The sequence below is a fragment of the Polyodon spathula genome, chromosome 17 (assembly GCF_017654505.1).
Source record: "Polyodon spathula isolate WHYD16114869_AA chromosome 17, ASM1765450v1, whole genome shotgun sequence".
In the NCBI taxonomy this organism is placed as follows: Eukaryota; Metazoa; Chordata; class Actinopteri; order Acipenseriformes; family Polyodontidae; genus Polyodon; species Polyodon spathula.
The window spans coordinates 10,330,892-10,357,185 of NC_054550.1; the positions used below are offsets into that span (position 1 = coordinate 10,330,892).

At 36.4% G+C, this 26,294-nt stretch overlaps 1 protein-coding gene across 4 annotated transcripts in view; it reads right to left on the reverse strand.

The window, feature by feature from the left end:
* Window positions 1-26,294, reverse strand: part of LOC121329608 (potassium voltage-gated channel subfamily KQT member 1-like) — a 340,345-nt gene that overhangs the window by 133,208 nt on the left and 180,843 nt on the right. For 3 of the 4 annotated variants that reach the window (XM_041275273.1, XM_041275275.1, XM_041275274.1), the window contains 2 exons: window positions 6,403-6,478; window positions 77-171 (listed from right to left, as the gene is read on the reverse strand). In XM_041275273.1, the coding sequence (XP_041131207.1) occupies window positions 77-171; window positions 6,403-6,478 (171 nt within the window). Of the gene's footprint in view, window positions 1-76; window positions 172-3,528; window positions 5,176-6,402; window positions 6,479-26,294 lie in introns of those variants that run through there. The other variant, XM_041275276.1, reaches the window with a different exon arrangement.

A 26,294-nucleotide genomic window follows, 5' to 3' on the forward strand; every position in this document is an offset into this window, starting at 1 on the left:
CTGAAACAAAATCCTGTCTACGCCATTGGCTGGCCTCCAGCTGGACTCAGCAGGAGGGCCAGTCATTTGTAAATACCTTCGCTGCAGCTCCTTGATTCGCACCATGAGGTGAAGGTGGCCCTGAGAGTACTGCTCAATTACATCCCGCACGTCATACGGCTTCCGGGCTTGCTAGAAAAGAAAGGAAACAAACTGCATGTTAAACACTGCTGAAACAGGTGCTTTACCAAATACACATACAGTACTTAAAACAGAGATGGCCAATTCTAGCCCTTCCTGACCAGGTCTTTGTTCAAACCTTGGCCTTAGTTGTTAATGTGAACAAATTAAGCCTACATCCAGTTGCCAATTTTGGCTGTGGGACAACAAAGAACATTGGCCTTCCTTTGGATGAGGGAGGAACAATGGGCTAGAGATAGTACTAGTCAGACAGGCCCTCATCTCCACGGTTCAGTAGCTCAGTAACATCCATTGTTCAGGTTTGGTGGGTGAAAAGATACAATTCTCTTGACAGTGGGAATTGAGCTTTCTTTTTGATCTTCAGTCCTACCGATTGGTAAGTTGGTTGCAGTGGGGAGATGCATTTGAATCAGACATTTTAACTAGGGTAAAAAATTAGACATTTTATATATTATGAAATAAATAACAACTCTAAAGATATGGCATCACTTAATTCTCTACAGCAGCATTACACATAGTTGTGATCACTGTGGTCATGTGTTTTATTGTATAAAGCTACAACCAGACTGTAACAGGGTAAGGCTCCCTGTACATTTATTTGTTTATTTTTAGAACCGGGTACCCCTCCACCCCTGTGCAATTTATTGTTTTGTATTTGTTTGTTTATTATGACTTATTATGCATTTCAATGACAGAGAAAGCCGTGGTTATTGTTTATTTGTATTTATTTATTGTATTTAAATATGTTGTTTTGTTTTTTTGTGTTCTGGCAGAGGCAAGGTCAGCAGCCCGTCCACCTGGCTACTCTGTCACATGGTTCCTAAACGTCAGGCCAGATGCAGGAAGAAACACAGGCAAGGTATTGAAGGGCAAAGGACATGGTGTGCAAAAATAAATAAAATAAATAAAATATTTAAAAACACAAAACACTTTGCTCACAGAGAGAAATAAATATTCAAAACGAAACAAATCTCGAACACAACATACAAAACAGACCTAAGGTCAGGCTGGGCAGTTGCCTTCACCGATCCTTACTCTCATTTTAAGTTTCAGTTACGTTTTCCTCTCTCGCTCCCATTCTCTCCTCTAGAACACCCACTCTGAGTGCAGAGAGCTGCAGGTTTTAATGCAGGTCACTTCATTTGGGAGATGGCTACCTTCTGCCCAAGGTTTTTCATTACCTCTGGCAGAGGACAGGCTGCCAACCTCGCCTCTGCCAGAACACACCCAAACAAAAACAAAACAACATTGCTATGCCGTCATATTTAAATAAATACAAAGAAACAATAACCAATGCTTTCGCTAAGGTAGGTCAGTCTTTCTGTTATTTAATTTGTATGTTTGATAACTGCATAGTAGTGTTTCTAAATGTGATTGTGGGGTGAAACATCACAGTTTTTAAATGGTGCGATTTCGAGTTCATTGCAAGTATGGAGTGTTGTTAATTTGTACTTACAGAAACATTTTTATAATTTATTACCAATCTGCAAAAATCTCCATCATTGAAATACATAATAAACCATAATAAACAAACAAATACAAAACAATAAATTGCACAGGGTTGGAGGGGTACCCTGTTCTAAAAATAAACAAATAAATGTAGAGGGCTTGTCGGCCTGTAACAAAGACCTTGTAACCAGATTTGCAACCAGACCTTAAATCAGCTCCCCTGTGTAACCAAAAACCTGGCTGGTAATAGCTTTTCCATGAGCCCAGACATGTTTGGATTCCTATAATCATTAGTACATTACCAGTAATAATAATCTAAGGGAATTAGCAGGCGTTTTCTGCATCACATGCAAGAAAAACATTATTTGCAACCAAGCTTCACTGAAATGAGAGAATGAGCGTGCCCAGACAATGGATGGGGTACGTGCACAGCTGTGGCATGTGGTTGTTTAAAATTAGATGTTTAGAAAAAAAAAGGGGGAAAATGGCTGCATGCAAATAGCAGCCCCTTCATTGCTCAGTGATGGATGAAGCTGGTGGGTTGTCATTTAAACCCTTTAAAAAGTTTCCCATTGTAATAAAACAGTGAAAATGTGGTAAAGCATGGGTAAGCATTGCAAAGCACAGATATGTATGACAAAGCATATTAGATAAACTATGGTAAATGCACAATATAATCATTTGAAACTTACCATGCAAATTTACCATGGCAAACTTTTATAAGGGTTACTTTTTTAAAGATGCCCCCTTCCTGTTAAGAGTCTATTCTGCATTTCTACAATAAAAGCAAACTATACGTACGTACAGTGAAACCCTGCTATTGAGGCCAGTGAAACAGGGCAGATTGTTCAGACTAGACGTCTTCATTTCTCAATTGACGTTGCTTCAAACTGTGTTGTTTTGAAAAAGACTAGAATTGAAATCATGGACCAAATGTTTGTCAAATAATGTTCTTTTAGTATTACTACATATTCTGTCATTGAGGGTTTTACAAAAGTATTAGCATTGCGCATACTTACACTTGTACTTTCAACCTAAATTGGTTTACATTGTGTTCCTCCAAATAACAAGTGCAACCAAAAGTTATTTGGAAATAAAAAAAAAACAGACCTCACATCTGCCCCAAATGAACAAAATGGAAAAAACATGTTAAATGAATTTAATATTGCATTATTATTATTTTTTGCTTTATGGCCATTAAATGAAAATAAATAAATAAATACATAAAATACAATCATAAATAATGGAAAAAACCCGCCCAGACACTCAGTAAAAGGTGTGTTGTAATTGGCCCTTAAAGACATTCCAAATGGACTCAATGCATTTGAATGGATTTGAAAAAAATAACATTTTTAACAGTGCAACTGCATGATGAAAATCTAATTTAGGAGGTAGCTTTCCAATGGTCAAGTTCTAAGTTCAATGGCTACAGACGGTATTTTCATTATATCTTACTTACTGGTACAATTACCCATAGGGTTACTTTTAGGCAGTCTGTTCAATTGATCTCAAAAGCATATATATAATAATCTAATCTAAGGGAATGTTACGGGCAAACCCTGAAACTGGGCAATTTATGAAATGAATCACAAAGATCATTCATTCCAGGTTTTGCCAGGGCACATCTAGGAGTGCCCAATATTGCCCAGTCAAAGCCTGAAATTAATCTCATAGATCATTCATTTTATGTTTTCAGGGGACAGAGACCTGAGTAGAATCATTCACTCACTCATCTCATTCATAAAAACTACACAGGAAGTCCGGTTTCAGAAAATAGGCATGTATTTAAAATGTATTTTTATTTACGACATGACTATATAAAATATATAAGATTAGATATACAAGACTAATTTATTTTTAACAAAAATATAAAAATCTATACATGCATTACGTACTTAACTTACACTCTCCAACCGCTAGTTATAAACACTGTCAAACGTAAGTCAGCTAATCATTCATGTTCCACTCAGTAACTGCATCCATCTCTCTGATTGGACAGTTATAATACTACAACTCCTTATTATCATTGTTGTTATTACATTATTAATAATACTGTCCTTTTTATATGCAAGTGTCAATAGCGTTTCTCATGTAAATTTTTGTTCCGATGTTCCTTGTTCCAAAGGTCTGCCTGTCACTTGGAACAGGAATGAAAGAACAGAGGGAGTGATTCAGACTCTGCCCAAGAAGCAGTGGGCAGACTGCAGTTTGCCCAGGCAAAGTCCAACATAAGTTATTTTAATTATTTTTCGAGTTTTGCCCAAAGTCAGCAGGCAATTCGCGAATTGCTCGCATTTCAGGCTTTGCCCATAACATATATAGATTTTTGCAGACAGAAATGAAAAAAGAGATGCACTATGGGGTGTTTGATTTATAACAGCAGTAATATCCTCAGCGGTGATCATTACCTGCAGATAATTGGCTGTCTTCCGTGAAATGCCCTTCGGCTCAGGAAGACTTACTGTCGTCATGGCCAATTAACTAGCAGGCAATGACCATGTGAGCCAACACACTTCCTATTGAATTCATGTCAAACAATCATCAATGTAGGACATATTCAAAATAGACTCATATCGGGGGTATAAAACACTGCCTTATTCACAAATAATTATTGTAAGAGTTGAATATGAATTATTGTTTAATAGGAAAGCATATACATTTTCATGTAATTTAAATGTAATTAAATGTGAATTCCAGACACTAAGGGTTACCAAATGGAATCTCATTTTAGTATAAAACTGATTTGTTTGTAGGACACTGCAGCTTTATATATAACTGCATTATTCGTTTGTGGAAAGGATGAAAAAGCACAAAATCCATTGGCTATAATGGACCTGTGTCAGTGAAGCGAGGATGGTTAGTGTCAGACCCAGTTTACAGATGACCCTCTGTTCTCAATACAGTACTGTACATCTGACCAGAGCCAACAAACAGGGAGAAAAGACAAATTTATTTTTGAAATATGTTGCGGGCCTGGATAATAGCACATTACAGAGCACAGGCCACGTCCTCCATGAGCAACAATACTTGAAGACACATGCTTGAAGGTGCCAGTAGAGGTAAGGCAAGCCCCAGTGGTCTATAGGGATTCAAACTTGCGAGGGCCATTTGGAAATCTAGAACTACAGCAGTACTGAGATTTTCATGCAGTACAGGGTAAACATAGGCAGATATACTTCCCCAAATGTCTAAAAGGAAAATACTGCTTACATACAAAAAGAAACACTTATAGAGGCATGGGCACAAAAAAGCAAACATTCTAAAAATATATCTTCTGCATGCAAGGATGTTTTATTTTTGGTTATATTTTCAAAAAATGTATCTGATTATTAAAAAAGTAAATAATAAATGACTTCAGTGAATCACAGAGGTGTAACCGTTAAGTCCCCAGTGGATTTAAGTGTATTTGTTCATTGTTGTATTTCTCACATCCACTGGAGGGAGTGTTGCAGGGGGGCAGGTTAATGGTTACACTCTGGTGCACCAGCTTGAGAGGTGTACCGAGGCAAAACTTCTGAGCTTTAAAAAGTCATCAGCATGTAATGACTGAAACAGAAAATGAGACACACATTGATTTTAAACAATAACAGCAATGCATTCATTAGCTGTGATACTTCATACCTGTACCCAGGCTGCTCTTTAAGGTGTGATTTTTACATATAGAAAACACACGTTTGTTACCAATCGGATATTTGGAGAAATATCCTGTGTATTGTATCTTGTTGATTATATACAAATTATCTAATGAACCAGCAACTGGGGAAGTGTATGACTGTATGAATGCTGAAACAATTTAGAACTGTAGTTTATTTTCTTGTATTTTGTGCAATATTTTCCAGCTTTCTTGAGTTTTTAGAAGAATTGACATACCTTTATTCCAAACACAATTAAAATTCAGCGCACTTCACCGTGGAGCTAAGAAATGGGTGCAAATTGACAATTTATATGCTGCTATATGTGATATCGCTCAATCTTATGGTGAGTCACTGGTAAATCCATCTCAGTTACATGTGAACAGGAGGATGAAGGGAAATGTAGTTCTGAGAGGTCCATGCGGGTACATGTAAAGCCATTTTGGGAGGCAGGGAATGCAATTTAAAAGTTTTAAAAAGTGGTCAAAATGTAAAAAATAAATAAATAAATAAATAAAACAATACACACATCTTACATAAACAGTTGTAGCAACACAAGGGAACATGTAACAATAAAATAAAAAGGTCCTTATGTACCCTTTAATATGCATTTGTAGATGCAGAAAATAAACAGGCTCTAATTTATGGTGCACACCCTTATTTACATTGGCGGGATACAGCCATAAAACGTAACTGATATTTCAGCACAAATCTGTTCTTGGACTTTAAGTTGTGATGTTAAACATTACTGTAGGGCTCATTTCAGTGGGTAGGCTGTATAGGAGTGGCTATGGAAACAAATGCAGGCATTTGATTGATGAAGAGATAACCAGAATGTCAGCAGTGATACAGACCGTTTGCGGGGGCGAAGGTCATGGCCATTAGTCGAAAAATTACATTGAGCTAAATTTCAGGAACCTGTGTAGTTCCCAGTGGACTACAACCCCCTCCCTCCTCCCCCCTCCACTAACTTCACTGAACAATCACCTCATTCAACAAGATAGAGAATAGTGGGTGTAGCTCCCAATTACAAAAACCTGAATTGTTCTGGCTTGGGCTTTTCTTCCCCCCATAAAGGAAATTTTAACTGGCAAAGAGAAGTTTTTTTATTTACCAAACAAAACTCCCATTCACAACTCACCTGAAACTTCTTTTTGGCCACAAAGTATTGCATCCGGCGAATCACGCGAATGGCAGCGCGGTGCTGGTCTCGTAGTCTGTGGGAAAGAGGGAAAGGGTGAGCCAGGTGAAAGGGAGCACACAATGCACTTTACAAAATCATCTGATTACATTAGCTTGTTTTTCGGTTAGCAAGAGTTACTATACGTCGATTCGGTACCGCCCTCAATTGTGTCTTTTGCCAAAAAAAGCAAGCTACCAACTTTGTAGAACACATGGGTAAAGAGCCAGACACTAGACATTAAAGTCCAGTACAGGCCAACTAAATATATCCTTAATAGGGGGGTGGTCTTACTATGATCTATAAATTAGTGTAACAATTACCATTTTGTTTATTTAAAATGTTTGACCATGTATGTAATGTGTTAATACTTCAATTTAACAGCTTACCCATTTTAGATGCTATTTACATTTTGTTCAAATGACTAACAAAACTAAATTAAACCATTTTGTTCAAAAGTGAAAATGTTCTAAATGTAAAACAAAGTATATACCTTTAACTACAAAATCACATAAAATGACAAACTAAATGTTTAACATTTCAGTGGAATAATATTCAAAATAGCATTCCCATGCAATTTACACAATTCACATCCAGAAAAACCTAAATGTTTTAAATGACAAACGTCATAAGTCTTACACAATGTCTTCTAGTCAAAATGTTTGTCATTGAATGTATTACGTTTCTTTTAATATTTCTAAATTCAGCACTACTGAGTAAATCACAAATGGAAAAAGCAGAATTAATATGGAAAAAAAAAACATATTTACAAAGATCTGGAAACAGTTATTTGCCCCAATCATCACATATTAACAAAACAAACACATGCTTCCCATGTGCTTAACCATAGCAAGACAGAGTTCATGTGAACTTTGCTTTCACTGCTAATTAGCAGTAACCTGGCATGAGTAGGCCTTCCTAGTGATACAGCAACATTACATTGGGACCCAGTGCTGGGGTTCATGATCTGTTTGGAAAACTAAAATCTTATTACTTGTTATGGAAAGTTTTCTTGGAATAGTTCATCTAATAAAAATATTCAAATACACGCTTTTTGAAAACATGTTTACTTTTAAAATCGAAATGTTTTGAAAACTAAATGTGACAGATGGACAGTCATACAGAAAGACACCCCCATATCCAGCATCCACATAATCTGATACTCCTGTTACTTATGCTAATATTACATTAATACAAAGTTTAATGCCCTTAATAAGCAGTTTTATAAATACGTGCAAAAATGTGACATACAGAAGACAAATGTATGGCCCGACAGACCCCAATATATGACTGTTAGGTTATGCCAAGTGGCCAAAGATGGTATTGCAGGGAAGCACACGGACAACAGAAGTTTTGTTTGCAAATTCTCTTTTTTCCCCCCTTTTTATTTTTCTAAGTTCCAGGAACAATTTTAAGAAAAACAAAAACTTTTTACAAAACAAAAGAAAATAAATCCTAAGTGCAGGCTGATTAAACTGTATATCTATACTTTGTTATGTCTAGCCAGGACACTCATGCAGCATTCATCTCTCTAAACCAGCCTCTGTTTTATACCCAGGCTGAAACCACTCCTCCCCTTGGGAGAAACCAAAAATACAGTTGGCAACTATTATATAAATATCAAAGTTTCATAAAATCACTAGGTTTTATATTACAATTCTACCTAGAATCATTTTCAATAAATGTGCAATTTATTTAATTATTTATTATTACAAATCACAACACCTCTTTACTTTAATAACGGCATGGACTGCCCTTCAGTTACCCACCTGTAATAAATTAATTTGTTTGCACATTGCAAACAGCCTTTACGGTACAACCGAGGTAATATCTGCCCCTCACAAACATGGCACCTCATTGTACTGCTCGGCTCGCGCAAACAATTGCGCTGCCCATGCACCACACTGATACTAACAAACCAGTAAGTATTTGCATCTAATCTCTATTTTAATTTAGGTTTTACTTGTATGGACAATTAGGGTTACTGAATAATAAATTACGTACTTCCCTCTGAATGTGCCCCTTCCCAGAGGAACACGCATTGAGCATTCAGCACCGCTCCAATACTGATTCTTCTGTTTGTCTTCCTTTTTTCCTGTACTGGCATCTACCCGCGGCCTCCTCTAACCCCACAGGTAAAGTGTAATACTATGTTATGTATCTACTTTGTGCAATTGTTAAATTTAAAACAATTCATATACATTTAAATAAACACAGTATATAATATTATTGTTTTCATTGCAGTTATTAATAAGAAACAGCCCCGCTTTATTCCAGGATTCCTTTAAAACACGTCAGCTTGTTAAAAGTTATTGTTATTTTATAAGGGATGGGATGTGAACCATCACAATGACCCAGAATGCAATACTCTCAAAAACTAGATCATGTTAATCCCAAATGTCTTCAGTTGGATAAGCAGTATGACATGAAAATGGACAAGTGAAGTTAATCACCATGACTTATATCCACTGAATGCATATGTATGTTTGACATACAGATAGATAGACAACTGCAACAGCCAGTTGACAGACATCCTCCAGTGCTTCCAGGTTATGCTATATTCAATCACTTGTGCAAGTTTTGTGACAATTGGACAAGCAGTTATATGCAAAAATACACACTTAAAAAAAAAAGTATGTCAGATCTGTGTGACATGTTAAAGCAGTGTGGACTGAAACAAATGCTGTAGGGTACATGGCTGCTTTCATTTAATGCGGGTTCAGGCACAAAAAAAGTTCCAGAGGTTTTTGGAAAACAATTTTCTGAAAAGTAACTCCAATTTGAAAACTTGTGTAAACACAGTTTTTAGGTAATGTATCATACTATTATTACTGGATTAGGTGTTCGCAGTTCTGTAAACACAGAAAAGGGTAGTTTTAATAAGCTTCATATTGTAGTTAAATTTTCTAAAAAGCAGCATTTTTTTCTTTTTACATTACAGATTTGAAACAGTAGTGGCAAGTACCTAGTACCAGCTATAGTACAGTCTTCACATTAAAATCCCTAAAGCTCTGCTTGCAGTACTAAACTATCTGACACACAGAATAAAACATTTCAAACATACAACTTGTACTACTTACCGGCACCTAATGTAGCTTCAGCATTCTGTTATGTCAAACATGAGCCTGCCCTGCACATATTGGGAATTCTAAATGAGATATTAGAAGTGCAGTTCCCTGTCCATTGTGTTTACCTGAGGACATAGTTCCTGGCCTGTGGGACTCTGCACAGGTATTTCCTGTTTGAGGTCTAAGGATTGAATTGGTGTTTGTTTTTGTTGGCATATTAGTATCCCATGTAGTTGAAGTTAAAAGTCACCTGTCTACAATTCACATAATTGCCAAACTAACCCACAGTTAATTTATTATAAATCACGTTGTCCCCTATTTAAAGCCTGACCAACACATTTCAAATCCAATTCACAGTCTTAACTCTTCCTCCTCCCACAAAAATAACAACGAATTTGAAATGCTTCCCTTTTTTGACCAGCAGTAATAATTAATTAACATTAATTACTAACAATAGGTAATGTATAACACAGGAAAACACAGGAAGTATCTCCAGCAAATATTGGACAAATAAATTGTGAAAAAGAAGTGCTTGACCCGAGTCAGTATGAAAACAAAGACTATATATTTTACCTCTTGAAGTTCTGGGCACTTATCTAGATTTGTTTAAAAAAAAAAAAAAACCTGCTTACAAGCAAAGTAAATTGAGCCTTCTTAAATCTGCCCTTTGGAACATCATGGCCCCTGAAAAAAATTGATTTATATTCAAGCTGTATTTGAATTACAGCTGTTTTTGTACATCTTTTGTCTAAACACCCACAAGCAATGTGGCACAGCCAACAGGGAGTTGATTTTGGGGTACTGTTAATTAACAAATAAATCAATCACACAAGTAGTGGGATTGGACAGTCCGGACAGAGCTCCCTAGGGCTAGTAGGCTTTACTCCAGGTATTTGTGTTACAACATCTGGTCACAGAGATATTGGAGAACGCTGGAATTGAGCCAAGGAGTTCAAGTTTAATCAAATCTTTCATCATTTGCACTGGCAAGGCCATCGGTTTACAATTTACTACAGTCTGAGGTTATTCTCGTTCTTTCACACATTCTTGCAGTCCGTGCGAGTCATGCCCAAGCCGAGCCTCTTTCCTTTACTGTGATATTTTAACTTGGCCATTTTAAAATGGATTATGTTGCCCCTTGGGGCATTAAATAACAGGAACTGCTGGCCACAGAAGAAAGGCTAAAATTACCCTGTCACTAAATTCTGATTTAGAGCTGTGTTCATATACCCTGACAACTTGCTGAATATACAAGAAACTGAGATTTCATGTCAAGATCTTTTTTCTTTCTTTTTCTTAAAAACAAAAAAAGAAAAGGCGAGTTTTGAAACTACTAATTTACTGACCAGGATACTCTAGTGATGGCTAAATGTTAGTTAATTGGCACACAAAAAATACAAGAATGTTAACTAGATTTAGTTACAGTGTAGTTACAATGTATTCGTATTTACTACATGCACTTCATCATGTAATTGAGGATATAACTCCATACATTAATAAGTAGATTAACACTGAAAATATATATACCCCCTGACCAATTCTCTCATATTACTGAATTGCAAATGGTACACTGAAATTTTGTACTGTTTGATATTTTATTTTTAAACACTGAAACTCAGAATCAATTATTGTAAGGTGACACTGGTTTTATGTTGGGAAATATTTTTAAGAAAAATAAAAAACTGAAATATCTTGCTTGCATAAGTATTCAACCCCTGTGCTGTGGAAGCTCCCAGTTTGCACCAATGAAAGAAATTGCCCAAACGAGAACACAATTACCTTACCATTGGCCTCCACCTGTGAACCATTAAAGTTGCTGTCACATTTTCTGGATAAAAACCCCACTGCTGAAGGATCATTGGTAAGGCTGTGAATCTGAAGGAAAATGAAGACCAAAGAGCATTCTACAGAAGTTAGAGATAAAGTAATACAAATGCATAGATTAGGGGAAGGTACAAAATAATATCCAAGTGTTTGGATATCCCAGTGAGCACAGTTGGATCTATCTTTCTCAAGAAAATGTTTTAAACAGAGTCCAGTTTTATTTGGTCTCAATGTAACTTGACACTAAGTGGAATTATATACACACACACAGTGCTGTGCAAAAGTTTTAGGCAGGTGTGAAAAAATGCTGTAAAGTAAGAATGCTTTCAAAAATAGACATGTTAATAGATTATATTTATCAATTAATTGTGGTCCACAAAATGCAAAGTGAAGAATGAACACTGTGTGAAGCTGGTACATACTTACCCCAAAAATCTATTGCAGCAGAAATCAAATCAATATTTGGTGTGAGTTTAAGTGTTTTAAAAAAAAAAAAAATATCGAACAGAACAAATCAATTTCAGTGTACCATTTGTAATTTAATAATATGAGAGAATTAGTCAGGGGTCTAAATACTTTTGCAAGCCACTAGTATTCGTGAACGTGGGTCAGAGGTCACCTGTGTTGCAAGCCATGTATAATGCACATGCACACACGTACATCCTTTGGCAGAACGATCATAGAACAAACATTCTGCTACAACAACCTGGTCCCTGGACCTCAAACAAAATTTTTAAATTAAAAAGAAAAGATAAAACTGGCTCTCAAAATCGTGGTCTGTACGCACGGATGCCACCGTCGCAGCAAAGTCATACTCAGTTTGTCTTAATAAGAAGAGAACACTGTTGTACCGAAACAAAATAATTTTCACAATTGGATCCCAGTAGGTTCGTTTATAGCGATGGTGTGCTGAGGTATGTAGTGAAATTCCATCCCCTTCATTGTTCTATGATGCCTGCAATGAATCATGAGGGTTTGTTTATTGTAATGCCTCAAGTGCTGTTGTTTTCACCTTTCATGAGAATGCTTCTTCATTCCAGTTGCTGCTATAGATATGTTCATTTAGGCTACAAAGTGTCTTTAGGAAGTATTAGCCAAGCCATCTTGTGACCTGCCATTCAAGGTCCCTTTTTTTTTTTTTTAGCGTGCAAATGCCCACAGTGCACACAACTAGAACTGAAGAGCAGGCAAATGCACGTCAGTGCTCAATATACATTTTTTTTGATCTAAGCCCGTGTTACAGCGACAACTAGAACTGGACTCGAGCAGCTCCAGGGAACGCAAGAGAATTTGCGTTTACTGACAACTGTACTAAAGGGTAACTGTTTGACAAAATGCAATAGCTGAGCTTCCCTCAAACCCAGAGAACCTTCGATTTCACCCTTAGACTAAAGACCCTACTGTCCTGACTATTTACAACCCAGTGTAATGGGTAACATTTTTCATTCCAGTCCCTGCCTCTTGGCTGTTGTCTCGAGAAACAGGTCTTACTCATTTGTCATTTTTATTTAGTCCTCAATGTAACTTGAACAGGATGGAAAATATATATACACACACACAGTACTGTGCAAAAGTTTTAGGCAGGTGTGAAAAAATGCTGTAAAGTAAGAATGCTTTCAAAAATAGACATGTTAATAGATTATATTTATCAATTAACTAAATGCAAAGTGAGTGACCCTTTTTGAAAAAGGCTGTATAGTCAGGTGTATGATTAAACAGTTATACCAAACAGGTGCTAATGATCAGCAATTCAATATGTAGGTTGAAACACAATCATTAACTGAAACAGAAACAGCTGTGTAGGAGGAATGAAACTGGGTGAGGAACAGCAAAACTCAGCTAACAAGGTGAGGTTGCTGAAGACAGTTTACTGTCAAAAGTCATACACCATGGCAGGACTGAGCACAGTAACAAGACACAAGGTAGTTATACTGGCTCAGCAAGGTCTCTCCCAGACAGAAATTTCAAGGCAGACAGGGGTTTCAAGATGTGCTGTCCAAGATCTTTTGAAGAAGCACAAAGAAACGTTGAGGACCGTAGACGCAGTGGTCGGCTAAGGAAACTTACTGCCGCAGATGAAGGACACATCATGCTTACTTCCCTTCGCAATCGGAAGATGTCCAGCAATGCCATCAGCTCAGAATTGGCAGAAACCAGTGGGACCCTGGTACACCCATCTACTGTCTGGAGAAGTCTGGTCAGAAGTGGCCTTCATGGAAGACTTGCGGCCAAAAAGCCATACCTCCAATGTGGAAACAAGGCCAAGCGACTCAACTATGAAGGAAAACACAGGAACTGGGGTGCAGAAAAATGGCAGCAGGTGCTCTGGACTGATGAGTCAAAATTTGAAATATCTGGCTGTAGCAGAAGGCAGTTTGTTCGCTGAAGGGCTGGAGAGCGGAACACGAATGAGTGTCTGCAGGCAACAGTGAAGCATGGTGGAGGTTCCTTGCAAGTTTGGGGCTGCATTTCTGCAAATGGAGTGGGGGATTTGGTCAGAATTAATGGTCTCCTCAATGCTGAGAAGTACAGGGAGATACTTATCCATCACGCAATACCATCAGGAAGGCATCTGATTGGCCCCAAATTTATTCTGCAGCATGACAAACATACAGCGAAAGTCATTAAGAACTATCTTCAGCGTAAAGAAGAACAAGGAGTCCTGGAAGTGATGTTACGGTCCCCACAGAGCCCTGATCTCAACAACATCAAGTCTGTCTGGGATTACATGAAGAGAGAGAAGCAACTGAGGCTGCCTAAATCCACACAACAGCTGTGGTTAGTTCTCCAAGATGTTTGGGCCAACCTACCTGCTGAGTTCCTTCAAAAACTGTGTGTATGTGTACCTAGAAGAATTGATGCTGTTTTGAAGGCAAAGGGTTGTCACACCAAATATTGATTTGATGTAGATTTTTCTTCTGTTCACTCACTTTGCATTTTGTTAATTGATAAATATAAACTATTAACATGTCTATTTTTGAAAGCACTCTTACTTTACAGCATTTTGTCACACCTGCCTAAAACTTTTGCACAGTACTATGTACTGTGTGTGTGTGTGTGTGTGTGTGTGTGTATATATATATATATCGTATACCCATATAGATATCTATATATATATATATACTATATAGTATATTATATATATATATGACATTATACTAGTATACTAATATTACTACATATATACATATATTCAAAAACCAAATGAACAAAACAAAAACATAACTGTGTTTTTGGATCGCTAACTTAACTGTTCAGGAACTTAACTAACAAACAGGACAGCTAAGCTGTTTACCCCCCAAAAACAAACAAAAACACACAATTTCTACAAAACACTTTTTTCCAAAAGGCTACACATACACAGTACTACTTTTTTTTTTTTCTTCATACGCTTCTGCACACTCTCAAGCGGGCTCGCCACACAGCAGCAGCCCTTTCTTTAAATACCCTGCACCTGGCTCTAATTTACAATGATAGCCAGGTGCAGGGGATAATTAATAATAAACTAATTAAACAATTAACAAATGTGCACTTTTTTCTTTAAGCAGGGAAGTATTAACCCTTTCCCTGCTCACTATATATAATTTGTCCCAGGTTCCTAGACACCGTGAAATCTTACAGTTTAGCGCCACAGTCAAACCAAAGCAAATCTGCCCCTGCCACATCATTTTGCAATGCCCAACACAGCCACAGAATGATTGCCACATTGAATCGCCATTCTAAGACATAAAATTATATAATCCCACTATCATGTGACTTTTTACACTCACATATACATGCTCCCCAACAGCTTGACAATTTGGCTGCTTTGGCCACAGCGACAGTAAAGTGCTACCCCGTCATAACGCGAACTGTTATAGTGCAGAATCAGTTATAACACGGTAAGGTTGTGGCTCTCATTTCAAACTCAAAAAAAGAAAAGAAAACTTTTATTGTTGTTTTTACATCCCCGTATTTAAACACACGTAAGTTCAAACTGGGACATATACAGTCAGCACTCTGATATCCGTTACCCAGACACACGTCACTCGCGTTTTACTGCCCTTGTAATAAGAATAGAATTAAAATCGCCATTGTATGTGTGTGTGTGTGTATATATATATATATATATATATATATATATATATATATATATATATATATATATATATATATATTAATCAACAAAACCAATAAAGTACATCTAAAGGGTGCATACTTACTTTAAAGTCCTTGCAGATATGTATTTTTGATATTGTCCGTTTTTCAGGTGACACAAAGTAGCAAGGGTTGAAACGGGCCAAAATGAAATAATCAGATATGTGTCACACATGCTTAACTGTCACTGAAGACAAAATTTGATAGGGTTGGGTATGTTAGTGCTGACTGTAGTACTGTACTTATAAAGCTCCTTTGCTTGCACTTTATTTTTTTTCTAAAAGTAAAAACATAATGTCAGTTAATATTACAAAACAAATACGAAACAATACAAGTGTGTATAAACATCCTTGGATTATGTGTTATTTATTTACAGTTGACAACATTTATTATAAAACATTTATTTAAATAACAGTGGTATGAACCTTAATCTGGTGGAATAGCAATTTCTATTATACTGTATGTATATATATATATATATATATGCTTGTGTGAGAGGTGGGGACATGAAAGCACATAGGGGGGAGTGCCCACATCAGCATGGGCAGAGCCGAGTGAGACAAGCTGCTGTGTGAGTGCAAGACTGTTTGTTTTTTTTTGGTGTGGCCCAGGCTAAGAGGAGCCAGGAATAGTCGTCCCAGTAAACCATGTACATTGTGTGTGTCTCGTTTCTTCATTTTCCACTGTACGCTACAACAATAACTTGGCTTGTGGACATTATAAATATTAGATATAAGGTGAAACAGAAATAACATGGTCTCCTAATTATAGACCCTGACAACTGCATTATAATGGGGTAGCACTATATATCGATATTATGTATATATTGTATAGGGGCTCTCTGACTTTGAATGCTCGATAGCACCTTATACATATATATAATACAACACTACATATATATATATATATATATATATAGATATATATATATATATATATATATATATATATATATATATATAATAGTAATATATGAATAAATAATAATAATTAAACAGTACAGCTAATTTTAATGTAATTTCCATCTGATAAAGACATTTCAGATGGTGGTATCATATCAATATCAAGGTCTACTATATATTATATACAAATAAAATGAATGATTTGGCCTATCGCTACGGTTCTCATTTTGTGGATCAGACACACACGTGTGATTTATCTCGTTTTTCAATCGCTGAGTTGGCTCAAGTTTAATGGTGTGTCAGTCTGTCAGCGCTTTGAAGTCTGAGTCTGGTTGCCTTTGAAGTGAAGCTGGTCCTCGCTCAGTGTTTGTTATTTTTCAGCTCTATAAAACCAATCTTGTCACTGGACATCATACTGCTGGAAGCACAGAGCTCAAAGGACCATGTTAAATGAAAAAAATAATAATAAATGTTTTCAGGCCTCATCCCAGAGGAGTCTTAGAAATACACCAACATCCAACAAATATTGGGACAGACAAATAAATGCACAACAACTTGTGGGTTAGGGTATCTGTAATCCCTTTACCCCACTGAGACCCCTAGCTTACTAAATAACCCTGACTACGCAATCCCCTTTAAATACGAATCTGGTAGCCTAATTATTAAATTTACTACCAAATGCAGAACATCTGACTGGCAGCTTACTTAGTTAATTTCTGATATTGTTTCTGCATTGGTGTCTGTCAACTACTGGGCAGCTTTCAATGTGGGACCAGTGTGAGCACAGACGCCTAAACCACTCTGGATGTATTTATTTTTCAATGTAATTTGCCAACTGTACAATTAATATTCAAATGTATGTACATCAAGTGAATCAAATGCTCTCGAAAAAAAAATTCTACTGACACTAGGTAGAAGAAAAGAAATAAACAACTACATCAGTACAACACCATTATAATACCAAGAACCAAATTTATCAAGGTCTTTACACCAAACTGAAATGACTGAACTTACAGAACATACAATTTGTGAGGTTCATTTAAAGATTCTAAGACGAGTCTCTGTTGTTTACTGTTATGTACCATGAACAGTTTTATTTTTCTTATGATGTAAACACCTTGGGCCTGATTTTCCACTTTGGGCAAATGACTATGAATTACTATGAAGGGGGCAATTCACCTGTGATTTACCCCAAGTAGAAAAATAGGCCCTTGACTCCAAAAGTGCAACTAGTACTTCAAGCAATTTGAAGACAAGGTGAGATTTAATGACCATATGTAGCTGGGTTTGTTACATTTTGTAACAAGAACAGTTTGATTTTCCTGATGTGCCAGAAAAGAGTCTTTAAAATATTGCATACAAACAGAACAGTGGTCATAAAAAATGGCTTTTTTTTATCCAGCTAAAATCCTTCAAATTCCAATTGACTACACTATAACAATTACTTTGTTAAATGCATGTTACATTATCTCCAGCCTCACAATCACATAATTACGTGCTACAGTATAACAAGCTGTATCCAACGTACCCGTATTATGAAGTTTATCATGTTTAAACAAATAACATTTAGCAACAGGTGGTGAGCTTATGGTGAAATATATGTAAAATCTTTCAAATTATATTTATGCTTTGCTTTTGCAGTTGATCTTAAATGTATGTTTTGTTTATCGAATTGATAGTATTATTTATTTATTTATTTTGCTGTGTTAAACATGATATTACTGTAGATCTGAAGAATCAGACACTGAATTGGAGAATGAATTAAGTCAGGTATACAATCTGAATTTTTTTTTTTTTTTAATTGACATGGTTTATCCTAGAAAATCACTCTACCTAAAATACACTTAAATTACCTATTTAATTTTTACCATATACAGGCACACTGAAACATCGTTACAATTTTTTTTTTTTCCTCTTGCACATCAGTTCTCTAACACGTTGTACTTTGCAAAACATTTCCAAATTTAGGGCATCAAGGAAAAATATTAAAAACCTCTCGTGGAAAGGCGTGAACGTATTTTATGTTTATTGGTTTTATGGCTTTTTCTAGCTTAAGAAATAGAATTTCCAATAAAATCTTACCCACAGCGCAGGATATAAATATCCCACTGCTAATGTTTAAGTGTGGAGAGGCAGCTCTGCTGAGTGCTACATAAGCATCTACAGTGCCAAAGCCTATGCTCAACAGCCTCTTGCATGTCTTTTATAAATCATATTTTTCTTAGGTTCCTAGTTTAGGTGATACAGTGAATATTTGTGTAAAATAGATAATAGCCCAATCTGACCCTTTTGTATATTTGCCTTGAATCTTAGTCATGATTCAATAATTATTGTTATATTTAAATATATGACAAACAGATGAGATTAAAATAAGTGTTTACTTTGAGAATGGGCTCCACCCTTTCTTTCACTGCATGTTTGCAATCACAACGAACAATAATCAACAGGACTGTCAATTCTTCTATGGAACGTGTATTAGATATCTTGCCTCTCCTTTTCAATTCAATGGGCTGAAATGCCAATTCATTACATTGACACCATATTGGAAAGAATCCAGACCCATGTGGTTGAAAAAGTTTAAAAAAAATGTAATTTCTGCTGGCTTGCGAGACCTGTGATTCTCTCTAGTCACTCCAGGTACTGGAGAGTGGTCTGGGTGACGAGAACCACATTGAAATTCTGGGTTAGGGGACTCTCTCGGATGAGCTCCATATTGAAACTGGGATAGTGGACTCTCTCTCGGATGAGCTCCACATTGAACCTGGGGTTAGTGGACTCCCTCGAGGATGAGGTCCACATTGAAACTGGGGTTAGTGGACTCCCTTGAGGATGTGCTCCACATTGAAACTCTGGGATAGTGGCCTCCCTCGAGGATGAGCTCCACATTGAAACTGGGGTTAGTGGACTCCCTCGAGGATGAGCTCCACATTGAAACTGGGGTTAGTGGACTCCCTCGAGGATGAGCTCCACATTGAAACTGGGGTTAGTGGACTCCCTCGAGGATGAGCTCCACATTGAAACTGGGGTTGGTGGACTCCCTCGAGGATGAGCGCCACATTGAAACTCTAGGTTAGTGGACGTGCTCGAGGATTAATTCCACATTGAAACTCTGGGTTAATGGATGCGCTCGAAGACAAACTTTCATTAAGTGTGAGAGAATGTAATGGATCTCCTTCAACTAGATACATACTTACCTTTGGACAAGACAGCTTGGTCATAAGTTTAATGGGAATATGTTCGTCTTCAAACCGCAAGGTTGGCAGTTTGCACCCAGCCCTTGACTGTCCTTTAAATACAATGGTAAGAAATGCCATGACAAAGTCAAACAGCAGCACATGAGAGCACCACAGTGTGCACTGTATGATTACTTTGCACAAACTATACACAGGCTGGAATTTTTGTTAGAAACCCTCCGCAGAGAGAGAATCAAAAAACATTTTACACTCTGTATTACAGAGTATTTTGTTTGTAAAACTACAAGAGTGCTTATCAAAATTAATTTTCTATATTATTACTGGTCTCCATTTTTTTTAGTGCCCCGATTTATCATATAATTCTTTATAGCCTATAATACATTTTCCAAACTCATGTTGTGTCTTGGATAATAACTCCACGGTCATATTGCATAAGTGTCAGATGACCCCCTACAGTGAACTGGTCATTTGTGACATACGTAAAGTTGGATTCAATCAAAATTATTCCAAAATCAACACATCACTCTTTATGGGATTGTCATGCAATGTACAATGTCAAGAAATGTCAAATTAAATAAAGAAATTGATCCGGTCTGCAATGGTCTTTAAACAGAATTAACATACATTCTTACAATAAATATAGTCAGTGACTGAATGCTCAGTAGGCCTAAAACATTTCAGTTTTAAAAGGAAGAGTTATTTCAAGCCCTGGACTATTTCTTTTCTTTTAATGTGGCTTACAGAAGTGAATGTTTCTGCCATGTTTCACTGACTCCAGTGTTTCATTAGGAATTGTTCAGAAAACAACATCTCTCCACTGCTTGTTAAACTTCTCAGAATGGTTCCAGCTAGTGCCCCCTTCCTGCTATTCTTAAGAGCTTAAAGAAAGAAAGAAAGAAAGAAAGAAAGAAAGAAAGAAAGAAAGATGAAACCAGGAGGCAGAAATCTCATGCTGGCTCGTTCTCTACCTAACCCTGATGAAATATTAGATGAAGTTGTTTTATATGTGCTGTTTTAATGGCAGGCGTGTTAAAGGTGAAAGCAAACAGAGGTAATTATATATACCCAGTGGGTCTCTTAAACTAGTCCAGACTGCCATTGTGCCTTAGTGGCTTGGCTCCAAACTGGCAAGCCAGACAGACAGACAAAACCACTTAAGGCGAAGGCATCGGCATTTATTTGACTCCCAAATCGCTATGACAACACAGGGGTCATCGAAGAAAAACACTCCAGAAATGTAAGGCCATCTACTAGCCATTGGAGGGTTTGAGGTTGGAAGAAAAGTAGGTGCGACAAATTGCTCTAAAACATTAACCACTTAAGGCAAATATTTTCCCAATAACAATCAGCTTAATCAACCAATTCATTTGAAATTTATGAAATTTGTGCCACAGGGTTTTTAATGCCCATACAAAGTAAACATTGCCTTGACTTATAGTATAATCATGTGTATTTTAGCTTCGACAGGCTATTTTGGTTTGCCTAACAGATGGCACTAACAGCTTGGTTGCTTGTACCCAGTTTTTCCAGCTGGGTGAAACAAAGGGTTAGAGAGAAGCTACGTAATACAGAGATGCAAAGCATGCAATTTGCTATTGTAATGGGCAGTGTTATGTAATGTGATTCTGAAGGTGAGATGAGTTAAGATTAAAAGTTCTACAATGAAAACAAGAGAGTCTAGCTCTTTTGTATAGTAGTTAAGATGCCCACTTGTGGTATGTATTATAGAGCAGCCATATAGTGACACAGGAATGTGATGCCAGGTGTTGGTATCTTCATGTTTATATATACAAGAAATCCCATTCTTCAATGCACCACCAGGTAGCCTGATGTCGTGAGACGTAAGCCTATCCAAATCAACTGAAATTAGTTAACCTGTTCACAACCATTTCAACAGTGTATCATTAGACAGTGAATAATAAAGACCTGAGGTTAATATTAAACATAGGCCTAAAGTGGGTGCTCAGTATCTGATTGTATTGAGTTATCTTATTCTGTGCTACAAAATTTTCTAGAGAGACTACACATCACATTGAAAGTTAGCAGCACGACTTGTCACATATCTGCTAGAGAGACTACACATCACATTAAAACTTAGCAGCATGAACTGTCACATATCTGTCATATACCGATGAGGTTTTTGACATCAAGATTGTTCTTTGGGAAGGCAGCCACTTCGCATTGCATAGATAACTATGATAATTTTACTGGAATGCAATAATGTGCATATTATGTGGCAATATATTTCAGTAACAGCTTTGATTTGGAATGTACACATAAACATATACATAGAGCCCCGTGAAATTATTTTTCTTTTTCGTAATTTTTCATTTTATAATTCACAGATTTTATTTTGTTTTTCACAAATTTTGTTTTATTACAGATACACAATAATAAAACAACTCAAATAGATGTATATCAATAACAGTATAGTATACATCATGTTTAAACTACATACATGTTTTTTTTACACATCTGCTTTTTGTTTTTTTTTACATTTTGACATAGACCTCGCAAAGAAAAACGATTTAGTTACTGTAATATTTCATTGGTGGCAGTAACGGTAACGTATAGTACCCCAGCCCTCTATAAAAATACCTTAAGATAAAATAAAAAATATATATGTACACCGCCCTACTATTGTGGGGCAATCTACCATTAAAAAAAAACAAAACATAGAAATTGTATTTCAATCCCACTGCATTGAAGCAGTGTTATAGTATACAGCAAGCTTGGGGTTTCTTAGTATTTAAACACTAAGCAAAGCAGATTCATTCATCAAATTCATTTGAAACCCAAACCACATTTGCTCCTGTACAAAGTTTGAACCACTTTAAATAAAACAAAGAAATGCTAATACAAAATATAACCACACAAGCCATATTTTCCCCAAAAGGAATAAACAGCTAATGCTTAATGACGATATCTTTTGAAAATCTGACATCATTATTTTGTCAGTGTAAGCTGCACACATCTCCTCATGATCCAATTTTTGTTGCATTGTTTAATTGTTATGCAGGTATAGGCATTTTAGAACAAATGTCTCTTCTCTTCCATCACAATTTGAATTCCCAAACAACTCACTCCAAATTATACATCTGCAAAAAGACAGTGCTAGTCAGAGCTTCCATTTCCCTTCAGACCGTGACTATGGCAACAGATGAGCCTTTTATTAAAAGTATTTTTTGTATAAAACTTCTCATTCAACAACACAATTCTGTGTTTGCTTTATAATGATTTTTTATTTTATTTCGTTTTATATTAGCACAGTGGTCCTCAAAGTGGTTCCCGCAAAACCAGGCCATCATGCCTGCGGCAGCTGTTCTTAAATTATGGGTCGCGAACACATTTCTGGCGTGAGAAAATAAATAAAGCTTTAAACACCTTTTCCAACAAAAACATCACAGCAGTCTGTCAACAGACTGCTGCTTATGCTGTGCTTGTACATGCTCGACATTTTTTTTCTCCTGAAGGGCCTGCGATACAATCAACCAATTGAATATCTGTATTTTATCTGCTGTAGCACAATCATAAGTTAGCTGAGTGGGATAAACTGTGTCTGTTTCAGCTGCAGGTACTGACAGGAAGTTTAACCAATAGGAGAGTCAAGTTTTATGCAGCTGTCCAATCATAAGCAAGAGAGGCTGTTCACGGTATTCTGCATGAAAATTGAAGGCGAATGAGTAGCCAATGGGGAAAGGGAAATATCTGACAGATGTCCAATCATTCATGAGCAGAGGCGGGGTGTTAATATGCCGGGTAAGCACAGAATTTTGCCGACTGATATTGAGAAAAATAATACATTTCAGTGTTTAAAATTAAATTTTCTCTCTACATATTTTTTTAGTTTCACCAGACAAGGGAAACACTGTAGTAGACTTAGTTAGGAATCCACTTTCTCTGAATAAATTGTCTGGAGATGAGTGAGCTTTAAAACAGAGTAGAGTTGACAAATTTGCCAAATTGAAACAAAGTGAGACGCTATCTTTCCTTTTATTTGAGTTTATTCATGGTTATCGGTGTAAACATGCTATTTAAAAATATTTGCATTGCATATTGTATAAAAAATATTTAAAGAATAAGCACAGCATGCACAATTACTGCCTGAGACTTGGCCTTATCAGAGTGAGCCAAGAATAATAGCCACACAAAATCTTTATATATACACACACACACACACTGTATATGTCACGGGAAGACAGTGTTTAAGATAAGAACCAATGCAGTAGTCAAAGTGCCCACAACAGCCAACTAAGATCAATATGTGCCCATGGACAAATTACTTTGAGGACCACTGCATTAGCATTTCATTTTATTTCTTATTTGGAAAAAACACAGGTCTCTGCATATATGCAGTATACATATGGTCTGAAAAAGAGATTATTCCAGACATGATAAGTATGTCTTTATTGTGGCAACTGTTAAAGAGATTTCAGTTTTAAAAGCAGAAAAAAATTTTGACCCGGCTATCATCCCTGAACAATTTTCTAATTCTAACAACAGTATTAAGAGTCATGTGTTTAATATTCTCCTTTAAAGATAACATCTCTCAAACCTGATTTCTCTTTGCAGCAAAAAAAAAAAAAAAAAAAAGAGAAATGATTACAGACAAAAATTTGTTTTTTCAACTCGAAGTTGCTTGAGGATAGATCATTTTCTAATGGCTGGGGGCACCCCAGGGATTTAGATTAGCTGGCTTTTGTATTTTCTTTAAGGACAAAGCTTTTCCTATAAATCATCTATAGTAATATGAACCAGGACATTGCGGCTCAGATTGATGGCTTTAAAATGAATTTGAATAATAGCAGAAATGTGAAGCTTTTGTGTATGCACCTAACTCTGCAGACTGCATCCTTCAACAATACCAACGGAAGCCATCCCTGCCCATTAATACAAATGTAAATGCTGAAAAGAGCAATGGGTGTACTTCTTGTTAATGTCAAATAAAATATTCCTCACAGTAATGGTTTTCCCCAGAGTAAAGAAACTCTATGCTTGGCTGGTTCACAGTGAAAGTTTTTCAATGGAGGAGTTCTTGAATTCTAATGCCACCTGGGACACTTTGTTCCCCTTTTAATAGTCTTTCATTTTAATTAACTTATTTATAAATCTGTCTACGTTATGTAAACCTATATGAACATGATCATTTTTGCCCGAAGGACAAGCTGAATTTTCAAGCAGGAATGACTGCTCTGAAGAATATTGATAACATTATGAAACATATTTTATTTATACAGGAATACATGAGCTAAGTCGCGACTAGAGATTTCAACATCTAAAAATACAAGGGTATCTACCATAGGATGGTGACTGCTAAACCCAATTGACTGGTCAACAGTACATACTGTATTCATTTATAATAGGAAACAACTTTTTGGGGCGGATAATAAAAACTGCTTAAAAGCTATAGATTTTAGTATATACTTCAAAATGCTGGTACATTAACTACACTGTACTTACAAGTTGTTCTTACAACAGACTTATATGATCTGAAAATAAATATGGAGTTAGATTCTTACAATCACAGAATTGTGTGCCATGTGCATGCAGCAAACATTAGTAAATGTTAACTGCAGTGTAACTAGTTTTTTTGAAGTGCATCCATAAGTTTTATTTCTGACTTTGACAACAGGAGACAATCATAAATAACAGAAATAGTTGATTAGCTGATGTTAAATATAGGCATACAGTATAGTTTTATTATGTCTCAATCCTAAAATTCTAGGTGATGCCAAACGTTTGGCCATAGTTGCACTATTTTTTTCTTTTTAATCCTTTAGGTATCATGATATTGAATCCATATATCTATTTATTATACTTTCTTCTTCTATATGGTACATTAGCTCATTATTTTTTCTAAAACTACACATTGTAGGCCTTTTATGTTGTGAACTATGTAGTAAATTACATCACAAACACATGAATACATTTGAATAGAAATAAGTGAATGTAGTTACCGTGGCATCAAAAGCCGGAAATTGCATTGCATATTGTCAGATATTGGATTAGAGAATAGGCTATATATGTGTGCTTGCATACTGTATATGCATGCATTGATTGCATGCATGCATGACAAATTGACAAATAAAGAGTTTACTAAAGTATAGCATCATCAATCTGGAAAATACTTGTTGCAACAGATTGCTGCAACTTTCTTGTCGTTGGAGGCAATGTCAACAACAATGTCAAAGACAAAACCAGTTTGGGCCTGTTTCTTTTCTTTTTGTTTGAAGGGTAAAGCTATTCTGGCACTTCCAGGGTTAACAAGGAGCAGGCGTCCTCAGGACTTACCCTTCTGAACACAAGGCTCCCTAACTTGGGTCCTGGAGAGATTAGGAGGGAATTTGCTGCAGGCTGTCAGACTTCATTAAGTTAATAGAACTGGGAGCTGGCTGTCTTCCAGGACATTGTAAGGGTAAAAACAAGAATAATGGCTTTAGCTGAGGAACGGGAGGGCTACTTTACCTGATCAGGTTTCAGCTTGGCAGCAGACTGGAGTTTATAAACCATAAATAATGACCAATCTGAACTGACTCAAGTCATCTTCCAGGATTTATTTACGCTTTGATAATGTAAACATTTAGCGTCTTTCCCAAACAATGGGAATGATTTATATCATATACATTTTCTTTAAATAGCACTCCTTACTTATTATTTTAGTATTATTGCATTGTTCATGTTTTTTTTTTTCTTGTTTGACAATCCATGAATCAACGCACAATTAAAAC